General features: G+C 38.1%; 1 protein-coding gene across 3 annotated transcripts; it reads right to left on the reverse strand.

Annotated features, from left to right (window-relative positions):
* Nucleotides 1–2,866: 2,866 nt before the first annotated feature.
* FBXW2 (F-box and WD repeat domain containing 2) lies at nt 2,867–12,020 on the reverse strand. 3 transcript variants are annotated; one of them, XM_015879406.2, is made up of 7 exons: nt 11,714–12,020; nt 9,876–10,385; nt 8,241–8,435; nt 7,222–7,355; nt 6,519–6,605; nt 5,856–6,025; nt 2,867–4,465 (listed from the first exon to the last, which is right to left on the reverse strand). In XM_015879406.2, exons 2-7 carry the CDS (start codon nt 10,363–10,365, stop codon nt 4,177–4,179), a joined length of 1,365 nt encoding a protein of 454 aa, XP_015734892.1. In that variant the 5' UTR covers nt 10,366–10,385; nt 11,714–12,020; the 3' UTR covers nt 2,867–4,176. The 3 variants fall into 3 exon arrangements, with proteins under 3 accessions (XP_015734892.1, XP_015734896.1, XP_015734897.1); XM_015879410.2 differs by lacking the exon at nt 11,714–12,020 and adding an exon at nt 11,506–11,596; XM_015879411.2 differs by lacking the exon at nt 6,519–6,605 and having other exon boundaries at nt 11,714–11,826.
* Between the last annotated feature and the right edge of the window lie 33 nt (nt 12,021–12,053).

The following is a 12,053-nucleotide window of genomic DNA, read 5'->3' on the forward strand; positions in this document are numbered from 1 at the left end:
ACAGTGATCTGGGAGAACAGCCCCTGTATGTACTGACCAAATGTAAATGCATTCTGCCTTTGAACCATGAGATGGTGCCGTTTAGCAGTTTGCACTCAAATAGTGCTGATGTGTGCCTGATAAAGGCTGCTGCAGCTTTCTTGCTTGGAAGAGTTGAGGTATAGTGGGAAGATCAGTACTTCTACCTTTCTCTAAGAAAATGCATTGGCAAACACATCGGAAGTGACCATGCACAGATTAGAATTTCTTAGAACTGATTTACAACTTTCTATTTTCCTACATTCATTTATGTTTTATTTTGTGCAATAAGTCTGATTTATGTAATGCTCTAATCCATATGCATTTTTCAATCTATGTATTTTAAAAGCCTACACTGAATTGTGGTAAACTAAATCCTCATTTTTTGCTGTTCATACATCATGATTTGGGTACAAAATTTTCATGTAACAATTTAAATAAAACATAAATGCACTGTGAAAATATCTGATATCTACATATCCCGTGTATTATTGGAAATAGAGTTTATGAAATGTTAATATATTGTAATAGCTGCTGGATTTATGCTAATCCAAAGGACTCTGACTGTGCATTTTTGCTACTCACAGCTGTTGTGAATTAGTTAATAAAAATTGCTGCCTTTTGTTGGGAAGCTTCACAACAGAGGGAAGGGCTATAGACTGATGTTGAAGTAACCCATAGGTTCCTGTAAACTGAAGACTACTTTGAGATGGAAAAACAGAAGAATGACTCTATGCATCATCAATTTCTGTCTGTTTTCCTGGAAGCATAAGGCCTCATAACAGAATGCATCTTTGTTCATCAAAATAAGCCATTTTTACTGCTTTGTGTGGTGGGTACATTAAGTTATATTGTACTCCTTTCCTTAGGTAGGTGTAAAAGTACAGAAGAGAAAATAATAACAGAAACAAATAAACCCCTGCAACATACTTATTTTCTTTTGATGGATTATGTGGGAATTGAAAACAAACAAAAAACCCCAACCCTGTAGTTTTATAGTTTCAGACATTTTAATGTCTCCTACATTCCCACAATAGGGAGGGACAGGGCTGATGTGGCAATATAGTGGAAACTTCCTATGAAGTGATTTCTGGAACAGTATTAGTAGTCTGGCATGGGTGAGATGAAAATGCTTGTGAACATAGGCTTTCATTAATTTAAATGTCAATATAGTTTTAATTCTTTCATTCATTTTGTGTTGGAAAGGCATTGGTATGTTCCAACTCTGTCATGAGTAGCTTAGTAGAATTAGTTAGCAAATGCAATTTGTAACTGTCTGATTGTTATTGGCATCTAAAATAATAATTAGCTTAAACTTTATCTTTTATTTAAGTGTAGACAGGTAGTACAGCATGTATTAGATGATTCACATCGTGCTTTTCTGCTTGTGCAATCTGACATAATACCAGAAAAGGAGAATTTGGGCAACCTGCTGCAGTGTTGTACTGCCCTCACACTGGACAGCTTGCTTTCATTAGAGGGAACCATTACTCTGCTGCAGCATGCTGAGTAACTTTGTCTTCCTTTTACATTCTTAACAGGTAGCTGGTGACTGCAGTAGTGTTTTTCACCTTTCCCACTCCTGTTATTCTCTGTGAAAGTTAATGCAACTTTCGCAGCTTCTGAAACATCCTGTGCTTCAGCTGCCTATTCACACCTGCAGCCTCTCATTAGACTTGCTTCAGTGTGTTTGCTTTGTGCTGGGGAACTCAACATTGGTTGCAGGCGTGGCCTTGAGTGCTGGAAAAAGGTTAAGAATCCTTGAACCACCAGCTATGTATTAGAGCAGCTCAGTAAACAGTTGACTGCCTTTGTCACAAGAGAATAGTACTGAGTCCTGACCTGAGCCAATTTGCTGAGCAATACTATTCCATCCTGTTTGTTCTAACCATCCAGTTGGTTCTAACCAGCCCCTTGTGTGAGATGATTGTCTCAGGTGCTGGATGGTGCATCTGCTCCAGGTTAAATTTGTAAGAGTACTGCCAGTCCATTTATCCAGTATTCTGAAGTCCCTCAGAATAGCAGCCCCTTTTCCTTTGCATAATAACTGTTTCCCTTCCCATGGCTTCTTTCTGCACCTCCAATTTGGTATTGTTGGAAACAAGCTAAGAGTGCACCTCACATCATCAAGGTTACAAATAAAATGGTTAAATGGTCCCTGAAAAACACTACGTGTTGCCAGATAGATTTCTTATCAATAATGACCACTATTGGAACTCCAGTCCAATATCCATCAATCTCACAGTCCAAATATTCAATCCTAATTTCAACAAATTGAGTATAACTTTTTTGTGCATGTTCTTGTCTAAACTGCTTCTTAGGAGGAGGAGGCTAGCGCAGTGTTTTATAGGTGGTCTGTCTCCACGTGCCTCCTTTAAGATGAGTTACTGCACTTATCACACACATACAATTACACTCACCTTAAGAACTTGAAGTTTTCTGTTTCATGTAGTTTTTCTTCACTTCTGTCAGATAGCAAAATCTGTAAGAGATTATCATGCATGCCCCAACTGGCCTACTTTAAATAAAGAGCTATGAAATGTGGCTTCTACTTAATAAAATTCCTTTACTAGAAACATATTTGCAGGGTAAGTTGGTGTGAACAAATGTGGAAAACTGGGTACTTCAGACTTTGGCCTTGTTTTCAAGAGACACTGCTCCACTCTGACTTCTTGTAATCCCTACCACACCACTCCAGTATTGATTCCTGCATACCAAAACTTCTTGCACAGGTGTGATTCATACTACATACCTTTGGGAAACATGGCCTCTGTTCATTACCACATAAGAAAGCAGGTTTCCACAAATGCTGAGAGCCACAAAAACAACAAAAACCACAAACAAATGCTAGTGCTGGGGAATTTTATCAAGGACCAAAGCCAATCATTCTGAAAAATCTAATTAAAATCTATGTAAAAACAGAGACGAAGGGGAAATTTTATTGTAATGAAAAAGCAAAACAAAGCAAAACCCCTAGGTATTTCTAAAGCATTGGAGTTGTGATTTCATAGATACATCTTTTAAGTACATGTCGAACACCACAGAAGTATGTGGAGTATTGCTACTCAATACTTAATGCATCTATACATCCGGTCTCTTACAGCTGATCAAAATAAAATATGTTCTTTCTACTCTTATGTCTTTTTTTCAAATTTTTGATTTTATTTTTTTATTTTCTATTTTTAAAGATGTGCCATTCACATTTGCCCCTTTTTCAAATGTAGATGTAGCAATTAATATAATAATGCACTTTAACTTTTTGGAAAAAAATGTATGGCTGGCAGGCATCATTTACATAATTATTCTTGCTGTAGGGACTGAATATCACCCAGTTCATTTCATTTCTATCTACCGGTGAACTACATTGCATTCCCACATAATCAGAAATGTGGACTATAAAAATACTGATCAAAATATTCTGAGTGAGATAACCACCAGCAAATACGACAAAATACCATCAGAGGAGCTCTAAGGTTAATTGCTTTGGCAAGCTCTATCAGATAAGTGAAAAGTTGGCTCACTCTGACTGAGAAGAGCCTGTATTGGCACATTCCTGAGCTTAAACAAATGATTATTGTTAGCATCTGATTCTAGTTAAAGAACTCTGTTGATTACTCAGTTTCAAAGGATAAGTATTTAAAGCTAACATAAAGAAAAAAAAACTTTTTTAGAAGATCAGCACTGGGGAGAAAAAAGATCTACTATGTTCTCATTCAAGTTGAACAAGGAGCCATGCACTGTAACCAGTATTTGGTGTTACATGTACAAAAGCACAAAAGCCTATTCTAAAACAGTAGCTCCACCTTCTGTTTCAACAACGGCAACAACAACAAAAAAGGGCAGAAATGAGGTCAAGCACTATTTCATTGTAGACTTAATGGTGGATCTGAATAGTTTTAACTTCACAAGCTATGCTTCAGAGCCCAAACAGGTATGCTTAAACATGAGCAAAGACAAATTTAATGGTGAATACTGTTAGCATGCTCTGTTGTATTACATCAAAACCAATCTGTTCCCGAATGCCCAAATAAAATCAAATGATTGTGCATTGCATGATGATACCATTAGATCTGCAACTTTGGTTCATGCAAAGTTTCATTTGATGGACACATTGCTGATAGTCCATATAATCCTGAAGATTCTGCATATATAATCTTTTCAGCCATGTTCTTTCCATAACACCAAATGGATACTGTGGTCTGGCATACTGGTGGCAAAAACCAAGCCTGTATCATTTTGACCATTTAGTCCATTTAACCAAGACATTTCACCAGCCAAAAAACTTGAGCCTCTCTTTGATTTTCTATACTCTGGTAGAGGCCAACGGCTTATCAGTTCTTCTGTCCTCAAGTCCATTATATACAGGTATCTATTATCAAACAGTAGAGCAAATATCTCTCCAAAGCCCAGCAAGGACACGTTTGAGAAGTCAGGAGTCTTAATAACCCTAGAAGATAAGACAGCATTGTTAGAAACTCCATCACTACATAGTTATGAACCTGCGTTACAAAAACAAATCCTTATGCGTTTATACTCAAAAATAACTGGATGCAAATTTTTCATATTAAGCAAGTGAACTTCTATGTTAGGTCTGTGGTTCCAGTACTGTCTTTCTGCATTCATGACCATTCTAAATATCTAAATAAGGTCTGAAATGGATTCTGAAAAGCACAACAGAAATAAAAGTCTGCTCCCAGATATACACAAAAGAACAGATGTACTTTATGTTTTACAGTAAACTTTCATTTATATTTAATGCCTAAGTGCCGGTAAAAGGTATGAACCCTTATTTGACCACTTTTTTAAAAGCTGGAGAATAAAGAGTAAAAATGCCATCTTGTGACACCATTGTATATCATTCCAGATTGGTACTAAACAGAATGCTGCTTTACTGACCCTTAGTGTAAATTAAACATATACATATCAGGGAGAAAAAACCATGCATATTAATTCTACTATAGCTTTGGGATTTTTTGCTTCATAAATCAAACCTGAACAGAAATTGAAAAGAATAAGTTTTCCACAGCATTTGACCATACAGTTATAATAATGCACAGAACTGAGGCACAAGAACACATGGATATGAAAATCTGGTTTTAGCAGAGAGCGACTACCTTTCTCTTTTGAAAGCTAATAGTACGAATAACTGAGGAATTCCATCTTAGAAGTACTTTATTTGGAGCTGATCTTCCTATAGCAGGCACTCTTCACAAAATTCCAGCCATTTCAATTAAGAGTCTGCTAAGAGTTCTAGAATACAGTTTTTTTCTTTAGTAAGTTAGAATCTTTGATGTCACCACAAAGATTGTTACACCATTTCCAATAGATAAAAGTCACACTTTTTTTCTAAAACAGAATATTTTAGCCTTTTTTTCAATCTGATAGATTTCACTAACATTCCACCTCGTTATTGAGAATGACAGATCTCAGTTCAGTTGTGCTATAAGGAAAAGGTCTTTTTAATATCTTGTCCATTCAAATGACTCCCAGAAAAGACCTGCTTCACTGAAGAGCAATTCTCATAGCAACATTAGCTTCTTGTCACCACAGCAATGCAGTCTGATTTAAGTCTATTTAAAAAAATCTAACGCTCACGTATTGAAAATATGAAAGAGGACTGGCTTATGGCCAGAAATCAAAACAGCAATCAAATGGTTGGTATAATTAGAGATAAATTAGAATGAAAACTGGCAATATTTGTGAAGAATGATGTTTAAAGATTTTTTAATCGTGATCCTTTTGAAAAGCCTTAAAAACTCTAAAACGCAACACTTTTCATTTTTTTTTAAAGTACACCTTGAGAATAAATTCTGCACATCTGATGTTGAAACATTTACCTGACAATATCATAGCTGGCAAAATCCCACTGGTATAATCCTAGTGCTGAACTGCACACTATGTATTTACCATCAAAGTGCAATCTAGGCTGTAGAGAGATGCTGCGATCTTCAGAAACAGACAGTGTTTTTAAACACTTGCAGTTTATTTCCCTTCCAATTGGCCAAATCTAGAATTAAAAAACAGTTTAAGACCATAAAACATTCAAATTATAAACTACTACACAAATTAAACAAGGCTTACAGTCTTTTGTAAAGCAGCAGGTAAATGTGTGCCTGTTTTTCAAAAATATTTATCATCTTTCATGTGTCAGTTCTATAACTGACTTGTAACACATAGCCACAGACTATTTACATACAGTATCCTCCAACTCAACAGTTTGCAACAACAGCAGCATTTGCAGTAAGCATCCCACTGACAAGTTAGCACATTAGGCAGACAATAAAAACACTTATATTTTGAATTTTATTATATATATATTGATCTAGCATTTGATTCTAAACATGAATAGTAGCTTCCAAAGAGTTTCTTGTCTTGTATGTATCTTTATAAGCAGGGACTATGAGAGAAAAAATCCTGTATTATTTCTGAATCAGAGAAGCACTCAAATATTCTGCTTCCTTGCATATTGCAATGATACATGTTTGATATATGGTACATACCTTGATTTCATACTTATCTGCACTTAAAAGAATATAATCCCCAGGACTATGCATAAGAGATTTGACTTTGCACTTCTGCAAAACTACCTGTAATTGAAGGATGTAATGACTTATTTTGATGCTGTTAACTAACCAAGCATTCATTTGCATAGTTCTTTTTGTTACACAAGAACACACAACACAAATGGTCAAAAGTAATACAGATGCCTTCAGCACCTAAAGGGAAACTACCATTTACGCTAACTTGTTTCTACTAGTGAGAACTTCTTGTATAGATAAGTTAACACAGGTACTTCTCCAGAATTCTGCCCTCAGTGCACATTCCAATTTCTGAAATGCTCAGGAGTGAAATACCATTTCTAAACTTCAGAACACTTTTTATGTTTAGACTTTAGTTATCACAATTGTTAGTTTTCTACATAATTTTTAAAAAGTAGCTTGCTTTTTGAATGATTGCATTCATTTGATCTTTCAAACTAGTATTATTCCAGCTACTTCAGAACAGAAATCTCTTCTTTCCTTTGAAGACTTTATTTACAGCTTTTCTTTCTGCTTACACATTATTTTGCAATATCTACATTTCCTGATCTTCTTCAGATTCTACAACTAGGGGCAAGACTGGGATTAGAAAACAGAAAGTTAGAACAACTTGCAAACATCATGCAAATATTTGTCAAGATTAACTAAAAAACAACATTCCCACCTTAGTGACCCATTCTGTGTGTCCAGTAAGGGTATTCAGGCACGTTCCTGTTGATAAGGCCCACACTTTCACAGTGAAGTCTGCAGAACCACTGACTAGAACATCAAGTTCATCGTTGTAGTCCACACTAAAAACTACAAGCAAAGAGGGTTCTCAAAAGCAGCAACAGTCTGTGTATGTTTTTTCCTGTGATACTGCAGCTAGGTCAAATTCACTGACTGTTACATTTTTAACTGTTGCTCTTCAACTGCACATGTAAATTATTACTCTCTATTCCTGAGTTTACACTGCAAAATTACCAGATGTTTGTACAAATTAAAAGCATGAAGATCATTGGTTCCATTATGGCTGGATTATGTTGAAGTTCCTATCCTAACAGTTTTAAGAAATCAATTCCAGCAGGATTATTATGATTAATACATCTCATTATTCATAGAGAACAGATCTACAGTTGAGCTGAGTATACTCTGTGGTAGAGGACTGAATTAAGACTGAAATGCAAACAGAGATCCCCAGGCTTGACTGTGCTTTTTCCTGTAAGACTATCTCCAGAGTGGGAATTTGGAGAACTCCCACTGCCATGTGCTCCCTGTTAACAGGTGATAAACAGAATTTGCATCTATTGTTCTAGACTCTAAAACACTAAATCACCATGATAGTATTCTTTCTACACCTACAAAACACTATATGCCTATGCGTTGGAGTAATTCAAGGGTAAACAGGTCTAGATCTATTCTGGCCACTTCTCTCTCACTTCCCTCATTGGGTACAGAGCCTTACAAATATACTACTGCGGACAAAGCTAACTTAAATTATAAACTGTTCTATATATATACATATACACATACTCATATATATGATAAGTATGTGTATATATATATGCATATATGAATGACATATATACATATATGAATATACATGCATATACATATACTATATATATGTATATATATACTATATATACATATACACATATGTTACTTGACTGATGAAAATAAAATCTGAGATGTTCAACATACCTGCGCCAGTGTGTCCTCTGAAATGCTGTGTTTTTGCCCCAGAGCTCCATTCCCAACAGGCTACGGTGTTATCAAAAGAGCCTGTTACAAGTTTTTGTTCATCAAACTTCACTGTAGCACAAGTGTGTGTCTGGATACCATAGATGCACTGACCTGTGCTTACATCCCACAGTTTTGCAGACAAGTCATCTGATCCTGTAAGATAAAACAAAAGGATAATTGTAAACAAATATGAAATAAAATTACTAGTCCTCCACAACCTCTCTGAGCAACCTGTGCCAGTGCTCCATCACCTGCACAGTAAAGAAAGGTTTCCCAGTGTTCAGATGGAACCTCAAGTGTTTTATTTTGTGCCCATATCCTCCTGCCCCATCACAGGGCACCTCTGAAAAGATCCTGGCTCTGAACTCACTGCACCTCCCTTCAGGTATTCATACATACTAATCAGATTCCTTCAAGCCTTCTCTTCTGTAGGCTGAACAGTCTCAGCTCTCTCAGCCTTTTCTCAAAGGAAAGAATTAACAATCTAAAGATGCTAGATATCTCTCTTCCAGTTTTTCCACATACTTTTAGAACCTTCCATAGTTTCCAACATTCCCTCCATTTGGAAGTGCCTACTGAGAAAAACACCTGGAAGTTTTATATGATTAGATCACATCCAGGTTTGCAGAGCAAACTGACTGTACTGCAAGCTTTTCTTTGTTTCACATAGGAAAGGAGTCCATCAAATCTCTTTGTAGAGAAAGATGGAAAGACAGCAGATGAACACCTGGCCCTTTCACCTGCATTTCCTTTCTCCACCAAAACTTGTAACAAAGACTGGACAGAAGTCCTAGATGCTTCCACCTCTTTTTTCCCTTTTGGTTTCAGCACAGAATTATGCAGCTTCCCAGTAAGGTCTGACAGTGCTGTTTCCTTTGTATTTTCCTTCCCTGGTTTCTAGTGAAGTGAAAAGACTGCCTAGAGTCTAGTTGCTTGTTTCTAATAACCACCCTAGTGTACCAGAAGATGTGGAGGGATATGTATTTCTGAGTTCACAATGAAATCTTGAAGTCCGCAACTTTCAGGAAGGAAGCTGAAACCATCAATGCAATATGCATATCAGATTCATAGCAAGGTTAAATCTAGTTTACAGGTATTCATACAAGAAACAAGATCATGTTAAGAACTGAAAGTGCTTAAGAATGTAACAGAGAAATTATCTTACTGCCGGGAAGACAGACTTTTCCTGACACAGCTTGAGTCTACGGCGACCACACTGTGAGACCAAACTTTGTTTAACCTGAATGAGATCACAGATATCCTTTAAGAGGACACCTAACGTAAATGTACTTCTAAATTAGCTTGCTAATCTGAAGAACAACATGCAGTGCTGTAACCATGTCTTTTTATTTAACCAATAAATAAATTGGTCTCCCGGTTTGTTTTCCTATTAAAATGTTTAGTGAGCTTGATAGCATACCAGATGTTTCAGAAAATGGAAAAAAAATAAAATTGAATTGCCTTAAATTGAGTTTGCATTATGAAAATAATCTGTCTGGTCAAGAAAAATCAACTTCTCATTAATCAAGTGAAGGAGTTTGGGGGTAGAGATAACAAATAATAGTAAGACTCCAAGTTTTCTGAACTTCCTACCTGTGCACAGAAGACCATCTTTATAGTAAAGTGCATATACTCTGGCACTGTGTCCAATTAAAGAGGATGTCTCAAAGGCTTCATGGTCCTTCAGTTGCTTCATCCTTAAAATAGCCTTTAGGTAAACCTTCTTCCAATGCAGAGGATCCTGAACAGAGTCATCTATTTGCCAACCCAAATTCTTACATGCAGTTTGCCACACCTCTGTACAGGCACTTATAACCTTATTCCACTGTTTAGAGACGAGGCAACATGTGAGTAAGGTGTGAGGATCAAGCCATTTTAACAGATAAAAACTAAGTTCCAATGGAAGAAGTTTGAGGAAGTCCCTCTTGAGAAGAATCTCTAGATTATTCGAGAGGTGCCTGAGCTGGACTGCTCCACTCAAGCTAATCAGGTGATCCAGAGTTTCATTTTTCTGCAAGTCCGTCAGAGAAAGAAATGTAATAGAAATGTTATCAAGCCATGCTTCAAAGTCCTTTTTCTCCATAAGGTTATGGAAAAATTTACCTGTGGTACATCAAAATACTGTATTAGTTCTGTTCAGAAAACAAGATAAGCATCACATCATTATTACTGGTACATCAGTATTTTAAATGGCATGTTAAAGCACAGACTGAAGTGATCAATCACAGCACAAAATACTCATTAGGTTAGTAAGAAGCATTCGCACATCCTCGAAACTGCTATTTGTCCTACTTAAGACTCAGAAGTGAGTTGTAGGAGACAGTGCATGCCAGCATTCACTACCAATGTTTACACCTTTCATGTAATGAGTTAACATTTTCACATTCTGAATCCAGTAAGAGTTGATTCAAGTTTTAAATCTACTTTAGTGAATAAATGCTGTTTTACAGTTTACTTATCATTTAGTTGAAAAAAGGAAGAAAACAAAGCATAAAAACAGAATAACAAGAAGCTAATTACTGACTGAATGAACTCAGACTCTTGTCTTCACTTCATAAAAAGTTACCTGCTCTGTGCTTAAAGAAGATACAAAGAGATGCCTGGAGAATCGTGTTGAAGGGCATGTAACCTCTTCTGTACCTCCTTCATGTCTTTGTTTTTTCTTATAAGACAAACTCCCCTCCCCCTGACCCTTGTTTTCTCAGTTTACATCCAATGAACAGGCCTGCGAAACCTACAGATTGAAATGCTACCTCTTCAACTACGGAACCTGCATTTGTTTCTGTACGCTGTGGCATCTCAAGTTCCTACAATAGGCTTCAGCAAGCGATTAAAAAGATGAGCACGTGGCAAACTGTGAAAAAGCCAGATTTATTTTCTGTGGGAGATGTCATTCAGCACATTAGATACTAACTGAATTTAAGTAACACAAGCTCTCAAATCAAATGAACTGGGGAATCTGAACGGGAGCTCATCATATGTGCGCTTTCTCCTTCACAGAACAAAAGTGTGAAGTGCATCTCTGAACATGACACAGGAAAGTACAGAAAAGCAGATTCTTCACTAGGAAAGTCTACAGATGTAGAGAAGCATCACTTCTCGATAACATCTTAAAAATCATCTGTAGGCCTTCTTAATTAAACACACAGAAACAGCTGCTCCTATCGCGCTATAAGTTCTTACAGTAACTTTTACTGACAGAACTTAGGGCTTTCTTCAGCACCTTCTGCACACTGTGTTTGTCGCTCTATCAGACATGTGTTTTCTTAACAACAAGCGATTTCTCGCTGCAGCACGTGCCGTGCGCGCTGTTCCACGCGTTATCCGCACCCGCTCCACTCACGGCCGCTCCCGTCCAGCTCCGCTCGCACAGAGCGCGGCGCAGCCCGCAGACCTCCAGCGCCTTCCGCACATCGGGCCGCGGCGCTCACCTCAGGTAGCGGCCGGGCGCCTGGCGTCCCTCAGCAGGCAGCCGCCGCGCCTCGCACCGTCCTCCAGGGCCCGGCAGGGGCTGGGGCTTCCCCGCGGCCATCGCTCCCACGGCAGAAGGACGGTCTCCCGCTACTTCTGCGGGCACTCACGGAAGGCTGCCGCCCTCGGACAGCGATGGGAGCCTCGGTCACCTCCAGCGCCGGGGGAGACGCGAGGCCCCTGCGCCGAGCGGACCGGCCGTCACCCCGAGGGGAGCCACCGCACCGAAGCCCACGGCGCTCCGTGCTCCGGCAGCTTCCGGCGCATCCTCCAGACGTCACCGCGCCCCGCTGCCTCACC

Source organism: Coturnix japonica, chromosome 17 (genome assembly GCF_001577835.2).
Source record: "Coturnix japonica isolate 7356 chromosome 17, Coturnix japonica 2.1, whole genome shotgun sequence".
NCBI classification, from domain to species: Eukaryota; Metazoa; Chordata; class Aves; order Galliformes; family Phasianidae; genus Coturnix; species Coturnix japonica.